Below are 19,780 nucleotides of genomic sequence, written 5' to 3'. Positions count from 1 at the left end.
TATGCCGGCCCTCTCTTGCATGTCGATATGAATAGTAACGATCACATCCTACAGAGTGGGCCTCCGCGGTTCCTCGTTTGCCACGTACTTTGGTTAATGTTTGAATTGTCTGGTAGTCATTGTAAACACGCCCAACCTGAGGGGGCGGTGACTCATAAAAAGGACACGTAAAGATTCAAGACCATCTGATTCGTCAGCGCCGGCTGGGAGACGCAATATACCGCAGATGGAGGATGTTGGCACGAATGTAACTGTAGACTGCCTTACTCTCGATTTCGTAACGACTGCGTCTCGAGATAGCTTATCACACTGACAGCGATAAAAGAGGCGGGAGAGCTTATCGCGGTAGGTTACCACTGGACTCGGCGACTCTGCCTGTCAGTCTCAGAAGCCGCACTCTTTCGTAACCATGAGGCTCGGCGGCGTCTCCTTGCTGCTGCTGCTGCCGCTGCTGCTACAGAACGCTGCGGTCTGCGACGCCGCCAACATCCTGGCCGTAGTCTGGCTCATCTCGCCCAGCCACTTCTCCATGCTGGGCCAGCTGTTCTCGGAGCTGGCCGCCAGGGGCCACAACGTCACCGTGCTGAGCCACTTCCCGCGGCAGGCGCTCCAGCCCAACTACACCGACATCAGCATCGCCAGCAGTCTGCCCTCTTATGCCAACAAGTGACTTAGCCCGCTGTAGTGGACACTTACAGTTGTTTTTGATTATCCGCTAGCTGAGTACTCGGCGTTGCCCACGTAAATATATACTACAATCTTCTATTAGTCCATCTCTTCCTTTCTTCTCTCTCTGTTCATCTCCTCCTTCACCCCCTCTGTCCACTTCCTCCTCCCCCACTCTCTCTGTCAATCTGCTTCTCCCCCTGTCCACCTGCTCCTTCCCACACTGTCCATCTCTTCCTCCTTCCTCTAATTCAATCTCCTCCCACCTCTCTATGCTCAGCTCGTCCTCCCAATATCTCTGTCAATTTCCTTCTCTCTCCCCCCCTTCCCGGTCCATCTCCTTCTCTTTCCTTTATCAGTCTATTTCCTCCTCTCCACTCTCTGTCCATTTCACATATCCTCCTCCCCCTGTCTGTGTCCGTTTCCTCCTTCCCCCTATCTATCTGTCCATCTGCTCCTCTCTCCCACTCTCTCCATGTTCTCACACTCACCCCAATAGGAAGCTGGTGGTTCTTACCGCCAAAGTATTTCTTTCCAAATTGTAACCAGTATATGCACCAAACTGGTTAAAATCATTCCAGGAGATGAGCTTTCTGCCTGCGTACGCACATGTCAAATATATTTCGATTAGAATGAAATTTTCACTCTACAGGGGAGTGTGCGCTGATATGAAACTTCCTGGCAGATTAAAACTGAGTGCTAGACCGAGACTCGAACTCGGGACCTTTGCTTTTCCGGGGTAAGTGCTCTACCAACTTTTTTTTTTAAAATCTTTATTGAATAAACGGAGAGTACATGTATATACACTCCTGGAAATTGAAATAAGAACACCATGAATTCATTGTCCCAGGAAGGGGAAACTTTATTGACACATTCCTGGGGTCAGATACATCACATGATCACACTGACAGAACCACAGGCACATAGACACAGGCAACAGAGCATGCACAATGTCGGCACTAGTACAGTGTATATCCACCTTTCGCAGCAATGCAGGCTGCTATTCTCCCGTGGAGACGATCGTAGAGATGCTGGATGTAGTCCTGTGGAACGGCTTGCCATGCCATTTCCACCTGGCGCCTCAGTTGGACCAGCGTTCGTGCTGGACGTGCAGACCGCGTGAGACGACGCTTCATCCAGTCCCAAACATGCTCAATGGGGGACAGATCCGGAGATCTTGCTGGCCAGGGTAGTTGACTTACACCTTCTAGAGCACGTTGGGTGGCACGGGATACATGCGGACGTGCATTGTCCTGTTGGAACAGCAAGTTCCCTTGCCGGTCTAGGAATGGTAGAACGATGGATTCGATGACGGTTTGGATGTACCGTGCACTATTCAGTGTCCCCTCGACGATCACCAGTGGTGTACGGCCAGTGTAGGAGATCGCTCCCCACACCATGATGCCGGGTGTTGGCCCTGTGTGCCTCGGTCGTATGCAGTCCTGATTGTGGCGCTCACCTGCACGGCGCCAAACACGCATACGACCATCATTGGCACCAAGGCAGAAGCGACTCTCATCGCTGAAGACGGCACGTCTCCATTCGTCCCTCCATTCACGCCTGTCGCGACACCACTGGAGGCGGGCTGCACGATGTTGGGGCGTGAGCGGAAGACGGCCTAACGGTGTGCGGGACCGTAGCCCAGCTTCATGGAGACGGTTGCGAATGGTCCTCGCCGATACTCCAGGAGCAACAGTGTCCCTAATTTGCTGGGAAGTGGCGGTGCGGTCCCCTACGGCACTGCGTAGGATCCTACGGTCTTGGCGTGCATCCGTGCGTCGCTGCGGTCCGGTCCCAGGTCGACGGGCACGTGCACCTTCCGCCGACCACTGGCGACAACATCGATGTACTGTGGAGACCTCACGCCCCACGTGTTGAGCAATTCGGCGGTACGTCCACCCGGCCTCCCGCATGCCCACTATACGCCCTCGCTCAAAGTCCGTCAACTGCACATACGGTTCACGTCCACGCTGTCGTGGCATGCTACCAGTGTTAAAGACTGCGATGGAGCTCCGTATGCCACGGCAAACTGGCTGACACTGACGGCGGCGGTGCACAAATGCTGCGCAGCTAGCGCCATTCAACGGCCAACACCGCGGTTCCTGGTGTGACCGCTGTGCCGTGCGTGTGATCATTGCTTGTACAGCCCTCTCGCAGTGTCCGGAGCAAGTATGGTGGGTCTGACACACCGGTGTCAATGTGTTCTTTTTTCCATTTCCAGGAGTGTATATACACAAAGCAAAAGTTCTTCATGGTACCAGTTAAACATATACAAATGAGTGTTAGGTAAACAAATTATTAGAATAACATTAAATACAACAAAATATAACATATCCTGTTTTCCTTTTTTTTTGTTTTTTTTAATAATTTTTATTGAACAAACTAAAAGTACATATATATTCACTATGCAAGAGTTCTTCAAGGTACCATTGAAACATATACAAATGACTGTTAGTGAAACAAAAAAATATTGAAAAGAAAAACATTAAATACAACAAAATATAACATATTCTGTCTTCTTCCTTTTTCTAAGTTATTTTTTGTTTTTGGTCAATGCATGAGAACGTGGATAAGGGTGTTGCATCACGTGACAGGTAGGCATGCTACACCTCAACTTTGAGGGGGGTCAAGGAAGACGCTGCGGAGAAAACCGGCAAAAGTTTGTCGGTAAGATGGTTTTCGGGTGAGCGTGCTATGCGCGGTCACAACTTTGTACCAGAAGTCAAGGACTGTATGCGGACCACTCTGAAAGAGGTTTTCTAAAGCCTGTCCTCGAAACCATATTAGGGTATGGTGCTTAGCAAGAGTGTAGTGAAATGTCTGGGGCAACAACAGGAAATCCGGGGTTACCGTCGTTGGCGGGGCACGGAGGTAAAAGCCCACGATTCGTTGGATGAGGAGCCATATGTTTCGTTTCAGAGGGCACGTAAGACGGTGCTCGTCGGTGTCTTCGAGCTGACAGTCAGGGCAGAGTGGGGAGGTGGCCAGTCCTATGCGATAAAGTCGACTATTAGTCGGGAATTTTCCATAGACTAAAACATACCAGAGTGCAGACATAGACGACGGTAAAAAGGGTGTATGCACACACCCCCAAACCGTGCGCCAGTTAATGTCAGGATGCTGTAGCACCATGGGGTCGCAAGGGTTGGACAGCATAAACAAACGATAATAATCTTTTGTACGGTGAGGACGGGTGATAGGAAGATCGGCCCGAACGTAGCTGAGTTCTATGAAACAATTGGCGACGTGGTACAATAATGGAGAAATAGATGCCACATTGATCGGTGGATCGAGAGAAGCTGGTCGGAGGATATCTAAGAGACTGCGTGTTAAGGACGGGACCGGCCCCTGCCAGTGCCGCAACAGAGTGTGGACGAAGAGTGCAGAAGAGCGTGCCCGCACGTTGACGAGTCCGAGGCCACCTTTTGCAGGAGGCAGTGTTAGAGTGTTGTAGCGGACTTTGAAAAGTGCCCCTGCTGACACGAAATATCCAAAGGCTGATTGGATGCGGCGGCCAAGGAGTAACGGCATTGGGAGGATCTGGGTGAGGTGTACCAGTTTAGGGGCGACATACATGTTGACATAGGACACACATTGGAGTTGGTTTAAGTTACGGTGCACTTGACCGCGGACGTGGTGCCGAATCGACTGCAAAAACCGCCGGTAAGCCAGGGCCACTGTGCGGTGTGTGGAGCTCGTAAATTCGATACCCAAGTAACGAACGGTGGTACTGACTGGGAGTGGGGTCGGCACCATAGCCGGGAGGCCGCGCCCAATGTGCATCATAGTCGATTTACGGACATTAAGAATGCTACAAGAAAGACGTCCATACTGGTGGATCCATTGGATGACGTCATTGAGTTCCGTGGAGGAGCAGGTGAGAAAGAGGAGATCGTCCGCATAAGCCCTACAGTGAAAGGTGTAGGCGCGCAAAGTGAGGCCCTGCAGTTTAGAGGTAAGTCCAGTGATGAGGGGCTCAAGTGCAATGGCATATGGTAAAGTAGACACAGAGCATCCTTGACGCACAGAGCGGCGTATAGGAATCGGTCCTACAAGCCTCCCATTGACTTGTACCATCGAGACCGCGGGAAGCAGTAACCGGCAAATGACATCGACAAAAAGCAATGGGAACGCCATACGTGTCGCCACCATGAGGAGGAATGCCCTACGCCACACTCCGTTGGGTGGCTTGCGGAGTATAAATGTAGATGTAGATGTAGAATGGGTGTCGAACGCGATCAAAGGCACTCGTGAAATCGACGGATACCAGTGCTGCACGAAGGCGACAAACGGACGCCAGTGCAATGAGGTCACGGCATTCTCCTAGGGCTGTTTGTAAGGTAGCTCCACAACCACGTGCAGTCTGCTCAGGTGAAAGGACCGTAGGTAAGACGGTGCGTATGCGCGCTGCTAAGAGGCGTGCATAGATTTTATAGTCTGCATTCAATAGTGTAAGGGGGCGATATGCAGAGACGTGAGACCCTTCCTTCGGTTTAGGCACAGGTAGAAGAATGCCAGTGACGAATTCGGGTGGAATTGGGAAGGACGGAGTAAAGAGTTCCTGAATCATTTCCGTCCAGCGAGGAAGCATTAACGTAGTGAACGCCCGGTAAAACTCCACTGGGAGACCATCTAGTCCGGGTGATTTGTTCTTGGCCCCTTTGTTGATCGCATCTACCACCTCTTCTGCGGTGATTGCAGACATCATGGACGTTGACTCCGCTACGGTGAGGGTCCGATCAGGGGAAGGACGGAGATCATCAGGAATGGGCGTCGCCATCGGTTGATCATAATAATTGGCGATAATGTTCAGCAAAGGCAGACACCACTGCCGCCTGTATTGTGTGGTGAACACCATCGGAGGTCGTGATGTTGGGGACAAAAAGTCGACGTCGACGACTATGGTCGGATGCGGCATGGGAAGGACGGAGTAAAGAGTTCCTGAATCATTTCCGTCCAGCGAGGAAGCATTAACGTAGTGAACGCCCGGTAAAACTCCACTGGGAGACCATCTAGTCCGGGTGATTTGTTCTTGGCCCCTTTGTTGATCGCATCTACCACCTCTTCTGCGGTGATTGCAGACATCATGGACGTTGACTCCGCTACGGTGAGGGTCCGATCAGGGGAAGGACGGAGATCATCAGGAATGGGCGTCGCCATCGGTTGATCATCATAATTGGCGATAATGTTCAGCAAAGGCAGACACCACTGCCGCCTGTGTTGTGTGGTGAACACCATCGGAGGTCGTGATGTTGGGGACAAAAAGTCGACGTCGACGACTATGGTCGGATGCGGCATGGATTGTGGATGGGGTTTCGTCGTGGAGGAGGTCTTGTCGTCGGGAACGCACCACGACACCATGCAGTCGTGCACGTTGAAGAGAGAGGAGACGAGCTTTAGTACGCTGTCGTTCCCTATGGGTGTCTGGTGATGGAGGGAGCGCATCGAGCTCACGGAGGACGGCGTAGTGGTGTCTCGATGCCATGCTGCTGCTTCCTTGCCACATTGTAGGAAGGCCTTTCTGATCGCAGGTTTGGCACATTTGAGCCACCAATGGAACGTAGATGTGTACTGCGGAAGGCGTCTTTCGCAAGACGCCCATGTAGTGGCAATACATTGTCGGCAGTGTGGATCATTAAGGAGGGAGGTATTAAGCTTCCAGTAACCTCTGCCGCGCCACACTGACTGAGGTGGCAGAGCCAGGAAGCAAATGACGGCGCAGTGGTCCGAAAATGCAAGGGGCCATCGTTCAGCTTGGGCGACTTCATTGCCAAGGTGGGCAGAGACATAAAACCGGTCCAGTCTGCTCGTAGAATGTGCTGTATAATGGGTAAAACCGGGGTTATTGCCATGAATTTTCTCCCAAACGTCTACTAGATGAAAATCTTCGATTAAGGTGAGTAGCGCCGGGCATGGCGGATAACCAGGCACTTGGTCCTGCGTATGGAGGACACAGTTGAAATCGCCTCCCATGATAAGGCGATCATAGCGTCCAGAAAACATGGCCGCCACGTCATGTCCGATGAAAGTGGACCGCTGCCGACGGTTCGTGGAGCCAGACGGAGCGTAGATATTGATGATAATCCTTTCTTCCAGGATTGCTAGTTCTGCAAGGTTCGCAAGTGAGCTTCTGTGAAGTTTGGAAGGTAGGAGACGTGGTACTGGCGGAATTAAAGCTGTGAGGACCGGGCGTGAGTCGTGCTTGGGTAGCTCAGTTGGTGCCGGCACGGTAAGTCAGCGTGTTCGGTTAGAGGGTTAGCTGCCTTCTGTAATAAAAGAACTGAGTTAATGGATCAACGACGAACTGAAACGCGTGTCTTGCGACATCCGCCACGAGCAGATGCAACGAACGAAAACGAACAAAATGAGATTAAAAAAAATAATAAAAGTTGATATAGCACTTGCCCGCGAAAGACAAATGTCCAGAGTTCGAGACTCTCAGTTTTAATCTGCCAAGAAGGTTTCATATTTTGTTTACATTTAGCGTTCACACGTATTTGTACACGTATTTCAGCTGCATCTCTAGCGAACTTCGCCCTGCCGTTTCCTTTTCACGCAGCTCAATATTTACGACGTCGTATGTTCTGTACTATATGCTAAACACTGACGTATATTTCACGTACATCCAGTGTTATGTGTGGCTACTGTTTGCGAAATGTGTTCTCAATAGAGTTAATAGCAACGAAGTAATAAGTCAAAACGTCGTCAATGATTTGGCAACTTTTCACGCATCTCAGTGTTTATAAAGTCATATCTCCGGAACTATCTGTCGTCAAATCATATACACTCCTGGAAATTGAAATAAGAACACCGTGAATTCATTGTCTCAGGAAGGGGAAACTTTATTGACACATTCCTGGGGTCAGATACATCACATGATCACACTGACAGAACCACAGGCACATAGACACAGGCAACAGAGCATGCACAATGTCGGCACTAGTACAGTGTATATCCACCTTTCGCAGCAATGCAGGCTGCTATTCTCCCATGGAGACGATCGTAGAGATGCTGGATGTAGTCCTGTGGAACGGCTTGCCATGCCATTTCCACCTGGCGCCTCAGTTGGACCAGCGTTCGTGCTGGACGTGCAGACCGCGTGAGACGACGCTTCATCCAGTCCCAAACATGCTCAATGGGGGACAGATCCGGAGATCTTGCTGGCCAGGGTAGTTGACTTACACCTTCTAGAGCACGTTGGGTGGCACGGGATACATGCGGACGTGCATTGTTCTGTTGGAACAGCAAGTTCCCTTGCCGGTCTAGGAATGGTAGAATGATGGGTTCGATGACGGTTTGGATGTACCGTGCACTATTCAGTCTCCCCTCGACGATCACCAGTGGTGTACGGCCAGTGTAGGAGATCGCTCCCCACACCATGATGCCGGGTGTTGGCCCTGTGTGCCTCGGTCGTATGCAGTCCTGATTGTGGCGCTCACCTGCACGGCGCCAAACACGCATACGACCATCATTGGCACCAAGGCAGAAGCGACTCTCATCGCTGAAGACGACACGTCTCCATTCGTCCCTCCATTCACGCCTGTCGCGACACCACTGGAGGCGGGCTGCACGATGTTGGGGCGTGAGCGGAAGACGGCCTAACGGTGTGCGGGACCGTAGCCCAGCTTCATGGAGACGGTTGCGAATGGTCCTCGCCGATACCCCAGGAGCAACAGTGTCCCTAATTTGCTGGGAAGTGTCGGTGCGGTCCCCTACGGCACTTCGTAGGATCCTACGGTCTTGGCGTGCATCCGTGCGTCGCTGCGGTCCGGTCCCAGGTCGACGGGCACGTGCACCTACCGCCGACCACTGGCGACAACATCGATGTACTGTGGAGACCTCACGCCCCAAGTGTTGAGCAATTCGGCGGTACGTCCACCCGGCCTCCCGCATGCCCACTATACGCCCTCGCTCAAAGTCCGTCAACTGCACATACGGTTCACGTCCACGCTGTCGCGGCATGCTACCAGTGTTAAAGACTGCGATGGAGCTCCGTATGCCACGGCAAACTGGCTGACACTGACGGCGGCGGTGCACAAATGCTGCGCAGCTAGCGCCATTCGACGGCCAACACCGCGGTTCCTGGTGTGTCCGCTGTGCCGTGCGTGTGATCATTGCTTGTACAGCCCTCTCGCAGTGTCCGGAGCAAGTATGGTGGGTCTGACACACCGGTGTCAATGTGTTCTTTTTTCCATTTCCAGGAGTGTATTTCTCTAGGTACATTCAGCGGCGTACGTAGAGGCTATCTGGATAGCTAAATTAAGGGTATTCTTACGTCGTCGGCTACATTGCTAACACAACCGACCGAACATCAGCGAATAGCATTCGCTCGCGTGCGGCTCGAGTTCACTACTTGTTTGCTCGGCTTCCGGTGCTTGTCGATCCTTTGACGAACCATCAAAGGAAGATCGCGTCCTATTCACTTCGCCACTAGAAGCACAGAAGGCTTTCTCCTGCTGCCTTGTCTGTTTCTGGTGTTGACATGAGTTGCGTGAGGGATCCAGGGCACTGAAAAAACGAAATGTTGCGTATAAAAAAAATGTAAATGTCATAGGTGTATCCGGGGCCCAAGAGATCCACAGCGCAAGAGGGAAAGAAAAAGAAAACTGATTGATAGAATATTGCCCTGTAGCTTTCAAGTGTGCAGCTGGAGATGTGAGACAGACGGTAAGTTCATTATACGCTTGCTTCAAAGGGAAACAGAGTGAAGCTTAGCACGTGATTTCAGTAAAAAGGAGCTGTACAACAAATTTTATTCAAAGTTAATGAATGAGAATATGTATCTATTACTCCGTCTGCACGCCACGAGTGGCCTACCTGGACCATCCGACCGCCGTGTCATCCTCAGAGGAGGATGCGGATAGGAGGGGCGTGGGGTCAGCACACCGCTCTCCCAGTTGTTTGGATGGTATTCTTGACCAAAGGCGCTACCATGGCAACAGCGCATGGCGGCTGGATGGTCACCCATCCAAGTGCCGGCCACGCCCAACAGCGCTTAACTTCGGTGATCTCCCGGGAACCGGTGTATCCATATGTATCTATTATGCTGATTAAAGTTGAAAATATACGAAAGACTCTTTGTTTAAACTCATGGTACCTGTAATAACGTGGGTGACGTGTCACTGTTATGTTAGATATTTCTGATCATAAATAAAAATAAGTTATGCGAAATAATGCAATTTGCCCTCTGACTGAATGTATAGCAGGTTTTATCACGTAGGCAGTGTGACAGGCCGTGTGTATATGTCACATTTCATTATTCACATTTTATCGATACTGTATTCTTCGTATGTACTGCAATAAAATCCTTGAACTTCTTCAAGTATGGTACTGAAGATGTCTTTGATATAACAGTTATTGAAATCCTAACAGTCACTACAGTAACGTAAATGTCCACATGTCCGCAGTTGCAAAGTATTAGAGTGTAAATGCCAGCCTTTCTTCAGGTTATGTCGGTCGTCGGTAATAAGTATTCTTCTTTTAAATTACCTCCTCAGTTGTAAGGAAGAACCAACGAAAACCATTAACCGACATGTGTGTTAACTTTTGAATTCATGCAAAGGAGAGCTGGAGTTTCAAACTCAGTATTAAGTACATTACCTCCACTCATTTACCGCATATGTACAGATTCAGCCACGTAAATTCTTTCTTCTCTACCTCGTTTAGCTTGCTTCGTCAAAAACAGTACTGTCGGCATGCAAAACAGCCCTCTCTGAGTATCAAAATTTTGCAATGTGGCTCTAGCCGGCCGTTGTGGCCGAGCGGTTCTATGCGCTTCAGTCCGGAACCGCGCGACTGCTAGGGTCGCAGGTTCGAATCCTGCCTCTGGCATGGATGTGTGTTATGTACTTAGGTTAGTTAGGTTTAAGTAGTTCTAAGTTCTAGGGGACTGATGACCTCAGATGTTAAGTCCCATAGTGCTCAGAGCCATTTGCAATGTGGCTCTAAATGTATAGTGTTGCATCTCGTGTGCCGATGATTAGCGCCAACAAACAGTAATGTAGCATTTATACACGGAGATGACAAAAGTCGCAGAGATACCTTTGTCGGACCTCCTTTTGCCCGGAGTAGTGCAGCAACTAGACGTGGAGTTTACTCAGCAAGTCGTTAGAAGACCCCTGCAGCAATATTGAGGCATGCTGTCTCTGTAGCTGTCCATAATTGCGAAATTGATGCTGATGCAGGAACTGACCTCTCGGTTATGTCCCATTAATGTTCGATGGCATTCATGTCGAGCGATCTGGGTGGCCAAATCATTTGCTCGAATTTTCCAGAATGTTCTTCAAACCGGTTGCGAACAGTTGTGGCCAGATGACAGGACATTGTTGGTTGGTAACATGTACGGCTGTAAACGGTCTGTAAGTAGCCGAACATAACCATTTTCAGTCAATGATCCGTTCATTTGGACCAGACAACCCAGACCATTTCATGAAAACACAGCCCACTATGGAGCTAGCCACCCAGCTTGCACAGTGCCTTGTTGACAACTTGTACACCTTGGCTTCGTGGGATCTGCGCCACAGTTGAACCACACCATCAACTCAAATCTGGACTCATCGGACCAGGCCACGGTTGTTCAGTTGTCTAGGTACAACAGTTACGGCCATAAGCCGAGGAGAATGTCACAGGAATGACCATATAAAATTAATCGTCGGTAAAGCAGATGCCAGACTGACATTCATTAGAAGAATCCTAAGGAAATGCAATCCGAAAACAAAGGAAGTAGGTTACAGTACGCTTGTTCGCCCACTGCTTGAGTACTGCTCACCGGTGTGGGATCCATACCAGATAGGTTTGATAGAAGAAACAGAGAAGAGCCAACGGAGAGCAGTTCGCTTCCTTACAGGATCATTTAGTAATCGCGAAAGTGTTACGGAGATGATAGATAAACTCCAGTGGAAGACTCTACAAGAGAGACGCTCAGTAGCTCGGTATGGGCTTTTGTTGAAGTTTCGAGAACATACCTTCACCGAGGAGTGAAGCAGTATATTGCTCCTTCCTACGTATATCTCGCGAAGAGACCATGAGGATAAAATCAGAGAGATTAGAGCCCACACAGAGGCATACCGACAATATTTCTTTCCACGAGACTGGAATAGAAGGGAGAACCGATAGAGGTACTCAAAATACCCTCTGCCATACACCGTCAGGTGGCTTGCGGAGTATGGATGTAGATGTAGATGTAGAAGGGCTGCAGGTGATATCGTGCTGTTAGCAGAGGCCCTCCTTTCGGTCATCAGCTCCCATGTCCCATTAAGGCCAAATTTAGCAGCGCTGCCGCACGTTTCACATTGACTTACGCAGTTATTTCTGGCAGACTTGCTTGTCTGTTAGTACCGACAGCTCTAAGCAGACGCCGCTCTTCTCGGTCGTTAAGTGAAGGCCGCCGGCCAGTGCGTTCTCTGTGTTGAGAGGTAATGCCTGAAATGTGATATTCTCGGCGGCACACTCTTAACACTGTTGATCTCGCAGTATTGAATTCCGTTTCGATTTCCGAAATGGAATGTCTCATGCACCTAGCTCCAACTATCATTCCGCATTAAAAGTCGGTTCAAAAATGGCTCTAAGCTTAACATCTGAGGTCAGATCTTAGAACTACTTAAACCTAACTAACCTGAGCACATCACATACATTCATGCCCGAGGCAGGATTCGAATCTGCGACCGTAGCAGCAGAGCGGTTCCGGATTGAAGCACCTAGAACCGCTCGTCCACAACGGCCGGCTTAAAAGTCTGTTAGTTTGAAACGTCCCCTTAGAAAAATTATTGAATTACTGTGCTGATAAACCTCTTACGTTATTTGATTTTCAAACAGCTGAGCTGAACTGAATGTACTCAGACATTTCTCTCTTTACTTATTCTGATCAACACTAAACTGCCACACAATATTTTTAGGGCAACGCAATCTGACTTTCAATAATCCCTACAAAAGAATGGCCCTGACTAACAATAACCTATACCTTTCAAGACTCACTTACCTCACAAAAATCTTCGTTACTCGAACTACTGCAATACAGCGAGCGCCAATACTGCTAGCTAAATAAAAGATTCTAACTACTGAAGGCACTAACTATTGATAGGCATGCTTAACAAATCCAGTCTTACAAATTTACTGTCTCTGATGGACACACGTCCAGATCATCCGCTCTCAAAACTCCGCCATCTCTCTCCCCACATCCACCACTGCTGGCGGCTCACCTCCAACTCCGCAACGCTACGCGCTGTTCACATCCAACTGCCCAACACTACAATAGCGAATATTACAACAATGGCAACCAGCCACAGACTGCACACAGCACAGCCAGTGATTTTCATACAGAGCGCTACGTGGCGTTACCAATATAAAAACCTGAACAGCCTACTTACAAGCTTACGTCGTGTGACCCTAATCACCCTAAAGCCTTTCTCATGAATAACCCGATTACAAACGAAAACTTCGCCAATATATTGCCATTTTGTAACTTGTACATGTGATACTACCGTCATCTGTATATGTGCTTGTCGCTATTCCACGACATTTGTCACCTCGATGTACGTTATTCTCAATATCTGGTACCTTCCGTTCCCTCTAACGTAAACGCTCGTCTGCACACACAAGCGAACAGTAGTGATCACTGTCGAATTTTCTGCGAATGCTCGTTCGCTAGTGTTCGCTTTCGCTCGCTCTGGTGTAAAGCAGGAGAAACAAGAGAAGCGTATACGTAAAAGGCAACTGATTTCGACCCCATTTCACATGATTCTACTCTACATATAGATGTAGCATTGCTGCTCCAGCTCGATATACTTCTCTAGTGTTTATTTTCACCTGCCTGTTGCATATAGCATGAGAGCACCAGCTGTGATAAGAGAAATCGTCTGAAGTGGGGGTCTAACAAGGGAATGGTTCAGTCCGTCATATCGACACGAAGAATGTAGCGAAAGCAATCACTTATAAAGTTTCAGCTGCTAAGTAGCACTGCAAGTATTTTTTAAAAAATTGTTGAAGTTACTCGTTTCGATCGCACGAAGAAGTGCTTGAGACTGTAGTTTGTAAAGCCCTTCCTGCCTATTGTGCAATCGCTCGCGACAAGAGAGCGTAGCGCCACGCAGTGCTACCATCTGAAGTGACACAAGCGAATTTGAAGCATCTAAACTATACAATTAATGTGACGTATCACTTAACGTTTTGAATAACAGGCAGTCTCCATCTGTTGTCTAAGGGTCATTCCGCCTCGAGCGCCGAGCGGGAAAGTTGTTAGTTTATCGTCTCACCGCGCGCGCCTGGACAGCTTTCCCTCGGTCTCGTTTGTATCTTCGTGTGTGTCGATTCGTTGTTTAGTCCATAGCGTTAGTTTTCGTATATGTACGTTGCCAGCAGCGTAGTCCGCTCGTAATGTCCGCCGTAGGTTCCAAGTGTGTTTCAAGAGCCGGCCGGAGTGGCCGTGCGGTTCTAGGCGCTACAGTCTGGAGCCGAGCGACCGCTACGGTCGCAGGTTCGAATCCTGCCTCGGGCATGGATGTGTGTCATGTCCTTAGGTTAGTTAGGTTTAATTAGTTCTAAGTTCTAGGCGACTGATGACCTCAGAAGTTAAGTCGCATAGTGCTCAGAGCCATTTGAACCATTTTTTTTTTTTTTTTTTGTGTTTCAAGAATAGATACAGTCAGCCTCAGTTTCGGCAAATCCACTAGTTCCGTGCAGCCCCGTTGAAACAATTCACGAAAGATCTTATCAGCTTCATAATGCCTATTTTCATTCTGATAACTATACCTTTTTGTAAAGCTTTGGGTCCTCTACAAATAAATAGGTTGCTTTGCGTCATGGTTCTCAAGTTCCTTTTAAGGAATGTCATGGTTCCATAAGTAAGATGCTTCTTGCTGACGTGGAAATGGATTATATCAATGTACGAGTGTTCAATCTCCTCTCGGGAGTTGACAACAGTTTATTTACGGATGTGCTGCACCCTTATGGTGATGTGTGGGCTATACGACGCGAACGCTGGTGCACTCAGCACCAGCTGCAATGTTTCAACGGAATCCGTTCTGCGGAGATGGTAGTCAAACGTGATATCCATTCCCATCTGCAGGTCTGTGGTTACCGCATTCATATAACGTATAGTGGGTAAGTTGGGACATGCTTTCTCTGCAATGAAAATGGACATTTTAGATCTAACTGCCAACGACGGGTATTTATGCTGAAATTTCGTCTGAACGGCGTCGGAAATTGACGTTAGCTGATCTCGGTTCCACTGCTGACGACGTTGGTGCCACGTCTTCCCTGGGTACAATGGCACAGCAGTGGGCTGCCTGGTTCACTGCTCCCGACTTTCCGCCTTCACCCTCGCGGTACAGTTCTGAAACTGATGTTGCCAAGCTGTCCGCACCCGCAGTGCAAAATAGGAGACGACGTACGCAGGATGGTGAGGAGTCAGATACTCCTTGAAGTAACATGCTGAAGTCTCTAGTGTTTCTCCTAGTATTCCTCTCGTACTTCAGGTAACACTTCTGGAACCACTCGACGGTGGGGAAATCGTTTAACCTTCTGATATTCCAATGATTCAACAGCTGCTAATTGAGGCGTCCATAAAATTGACGTCTCCCATTCAGGACGCATCTCGTGGTCGTGCGGTAGCGTTCTCGCTTCCCACGCCCGGGTTCCCGGGTTCCCGGGTTCGATTCCCGGCGGGGTCAGGAATTTTCTCTGCCTCGTGATGGCTGGGTGTTGTGTGCTGTCCTTAGGTTAGTTAGGTTTAATTAGTTCTAAGTTCTAGGCGACTGATGACCTCAGCAGTTGAGTCGCATAGTGCTCAGAGCCATTTGATCCATTTTGAACCATTCAGGTATTGTCGGAATGCCCAATTGTTGTTACTACTGAGGATGCGACTGGTGGCCATAAAATCCTACCTGTCTTACACGTCGATATGAATTGTAAGGATTCGTTTGCCACCTACTTCGGTTAATGTTTGAATTGCCTGGTAGTCAATGTAAACACCACGTCCAACCTTAGGGGGCGGTGACTCGTAAAAAGAAGACACATAAAGATTCCAGACCATCTGATTCGTCACTGGACTCAGCAGTGGATCTTGACCACACACTGATTACGTAATTCAGTTGGTCAACAGCTCGAATTTCGTTTCTTGTTGTTAAAGTACGCAGGTTTATACATTTCTTTCTTTATGGTAATATGCTGGAATCGGACCTGCGGCTCCCTTCGTTGAGTAAATTTATCTACAATTCTTGTGCGGATGTCGTATTCTTACAAGAAGTTCAGTTTACTTGATTCTCTCCGTGGTTTTTGCACAGTGTGTAACGTTGCTCCCGAAAGTCCCACGGAGACTGCTTTTTAGGAAGGGCAGTACCATTGAAGGAATTGAAGTACTTAATAATGGTAGAGGATTAGGATGTACTTTTCTTCTCCTGAACTTAATTCTCCTTTATGCACCGTCCGATACAGGACGCACTTTGGACCGCTCCTGGTTTTATAATGATAATTTTGCTATTCACAAAAAGTCCGCAGAATACTTTGATAGGTGCTGACTTTAATGCGTGTTGCATTCTGTAGATCAACCTCGAAATTTTGTTTACCTTTAAACTGTAACATGTTTGGGTCTGTAAGTTGTAAGAGGTCCGAGCAGATGTAATTTAGATGTACTGCTCATGCGCTGCCTGCGATATGCAAGGCATAAGAGAATCGCTGACCAGAGAGCTGTGTTGACTGCAGTAGGAACTGTGCAGCTGTAGCAGGAAGTTGTTGCTAGTCTGCGCTTGTCTGGAGTCTGCTCTGGTCTGGTCTGGTCTGGTGTATCGTGTTGGCTGGGCCGGTCGCGGTGCAGCGGTGCCGGAGCCTGAGTATTATTGTATAAGGTAAAAGCAGCCTCGCGCATATCTAGTAATGTTATGTGAACTCCCATGTAAATCTTTTAAAAATGTCTTAATAATAATCTTTGTCATATAAAGTAATTTCTAACAAGCATTCATTTCAATTTAAGGAATTTATTAATTTCTCCAATCCATGATCATTCCGATTGTTGCAAAAGAAAAATCAGTTGCTTCCTTTCATAAATGACCAATCTATCGGCCAGCATTGCACAGAGCTGTGTCGGAAAATGTTATTGTAAGAGCAGATATATTCAGCAATTTTATTGAGGTGAGAATTTTTCCTTTTTTTTATTCAGAATGATCTTACAGGGCCATGACGCAGCATTGCTGTCGTCCAAAATTTACCAGGTTACGGAATTTATTTTTTATTACGAGGTTTAGGAATTTTTCTGTTTCGAGCTTACATTAAATGTGAATGAATTCCTGTAGGGAGGTTATAAATGGGAACCAATTTTGTTCTGAGGTTACACTAAAATTATATTATTATTATTTTTTGCGGGGAGGTTACACTTGGCGACAACCGGCCAGGATCGTATTTCTTTGTGAATCTCTGAGAAGTAGTCATATAACTGCTCTTATTTACTTAAATGTAGTTTGCATCTGGCGCAACGCTTTTACTGATTTGTCACTTTTTCTTTCACAGATCATCGGCAATTTATTGCTCTTTGTTGTAATTGCGTTTGTTCTATTTTTTTTTTTTTTTTTTTTTTTTTTTGCTTTGTCGTTGCTTCATTTTTGTCCTTATTTTTGATTTGTGAAAAATGCCGCGAGAAACTGTTAACAGTACATCGCGTTGTACAGTAAGTGAAACAGCCGACTCGAATAATTTGACCGATAATACTTGCGACACTCAGTGTCTTAATGATAGTCCTCCATTTACAGACAATCAGTGCGTACCGATCACTAGTCATAATTTTAATTCTAATGATGAGCAAACAAATTCAACTATGTCCACAGTAAATGTAACAATTGATGACGCGGCACGTTCCGTTACAATGAACGCTGCTCAGTTTGTCACACCCGGTTTGCAAAATTTGAATTGTGAGCAAATAATTGTTTCTAACGAAGGTGAACAATGTACTCAAAGTACGTCAAATTTATTTGATTACGATTTAGCGACCAATAGTGCACATTTGATTAGGAAACCTATTCAAGAATCAGAGGATGACCAAATGGTTACACAAAATGTGACACATGTAGATACACCATCACACAGCATAGAAAATAGAATCGCTAATTTTGGCTTGGATCTGATTATGGCAGTATTGCTACAGTCTAAGAAAGAACAAGACGACAACTTCAAACAACTTAATGAAAATTTCAAACAGTCGAAGAAAGAACAAGACAACAATCACAAACAACTTAGTAAAAATCTCAAACAACAAATTAACGAAATTAATGAAAAACTGGACAACAATTCCAAACAGCTTAGTGAACAGATTACAGCCGTTGCCGTGCAATGTCATGACATTAAAGAACAATTACGTGAGGAAATTAAGGCTTGTGCTAGGAGTAGTAGTGAAGAAATTAGATCTGTGGCTCAAGAATTAAGTAATACACGTGCAGCCACAGCTAAATTACTTAGAGATGAAATTAGTGCAGTCGCTAAACAATGCTCTGAAAACGCAACACAGTTATGCGACGAGTTTAAATTAATGTCAGCAGAACTTTCACGTACACTGGATGCAAAAGTAGAGGGGAAATGTGACCAACAGAACAGCCAAATTGACGAACGTTTTAATCACCACCTACAAAATAGTGAAACGCGTTATAGTAAATTTATACAGGAACAGAATAAAGTAAAGCAACAAGTCATGGAAACAATTACTGCACAGAGACAGGAAGATAAGCGTAAATTGTTTATGAAAGCAAAAACATACGTAGACAACAATATTGCTACAGTATCAGACGAAATTAATACTATCAAACAGTTGAACACCGAATTACATGACGAAATTTCCGATCTTAAAACAAAAACAGATACACACACTTTAGACTTTCAGACAATGACCAACAGACTTGAAAAGTTGGAACTAATACAGGATCCCGATGCCATCGAAGCAGACGTTAAAAAATTGAACAAAATCACACGTGAAATACAAAAACGAATTAATGCTTGTGATACTAAAAACGATCATCAGGTAAAAGCACTGACTGAAAAATATGATGAATTGGCCAGTCGTGTTGACATTATCGAAAGTAATAATGACACCAAATCAGACGATACGTCACCTGTTTCGTTTAATCAAACACCCGAATTCCAAAATTTACAGCAGACGATCAGTGAGATAGGTTCGTCCAACAATACATTACGTAATAAATTGTCGTCTTTACAGTAAGAGGTGACGGAGATGAAAAATATTTCAGCCTTTAACAAATCACAGCATACGCCACTTTGCGAACATTTGTCAGACTCACACAGCCAGTATAATTTAGGTAATTTACAGAGAGTACGTGAGTTAAATTCCGAAGAGACACAGACAAACAGATTCTCATGCAATCCTGAACCTGTTCACACATTCAGAGACGATAACGTTGATTGTAAGCAATTTTTATCCGTAAAAAAATCTAAGGTATTTAATAATGACGGAACACAGATTCACGCTTTGGACTGGATACGACAATTTGCTTTTGTATTTTCATCAGCTTGGCCTATAATGCAGAAACTAGAATTGGACTCGGTACGACAATTTGTTTTTGAATTTTCACCGGCATTGCCTGTAACGCAGAAACTAAAATTTATATGCAGCGCGTAATTGACCTCAGGGGATTCATTACACTTCGATGAATATGTGCCGTAGCGTGCACAGGGCCCCGAGCCGTAGTAGTGCTGTTTCATCTTTAGTTTTCTGCACTGCTGCCTTCTCTTTTACTATCCTTTATATCTATCAAAACAGCTCTTCAACTATCGATTTATCCAGAATTAGGAATGAGTAAAGAAAACCTGATATGGCAAGTTTTACAGAAAGTGATAATTTTCATTAGACACTCCAGAACTACCAGCGTAATTTTAATGAAAGACAGAAATGTAGTCATCAGTATGTACAACATTTTCAGCAATCGTCAAAATTATCAGCAACAGCATTTTCGTAACAATAGAGGCTTTTCTCCGCAACAGTATCAAAGCCATCCGGTTAGCATACCTACCAAACAATGTAGTCTGCAAGGCCAACCAAGCTTTAATGTTTCGCCGCCTACACGTATAGCGTCGGCTCCACCAAATAGTAACGCACAGCAGCAAGGAAATCAGTACGTACAGA

At 46.8% G+C, this 19,780-nt stretch overlaps 1 protein-coding gene across 1 annotated transcript in view; it reads left to right on the top strand.

The window, feature by feature from the left end:
- Positions 1-409: 409 nt before the first annotated feature.
- LOC124616638 (UDP-glycosyltransferase UGT5-like) overlaps positions 410-19,780 on the top strand; it is a 113,835-nt gene continuing 94,464 nt past the window's right edge. The window contains exon 1 of the mRNA XM_047144965.1: positions 410-666. Within this exon, the coding sequence (XP_047000921.1) occupies positions 410-666 (257 nt within the window). The remainder of the gene's footprint in view (positions 667-19,780) is intronic.

Source organism: Schistocerca americana, chromosome 5, assembly GCF_021461395.2.
Source record: "Schistocerca americana isolate TAMUIC-IGC-003095 chromosome 5, iqSchAmer2.1, whole genome shotgun sequence".
Lineage (NCBI taxonomy): Eukaryota > Metazoa > Arthropoda > Insecta > Orthoptera > Acrididae > Schistocerca > Schistocerca americana.
This window is presented reverse-complemented; position numbering and strand designations above follow the sequence as displayed.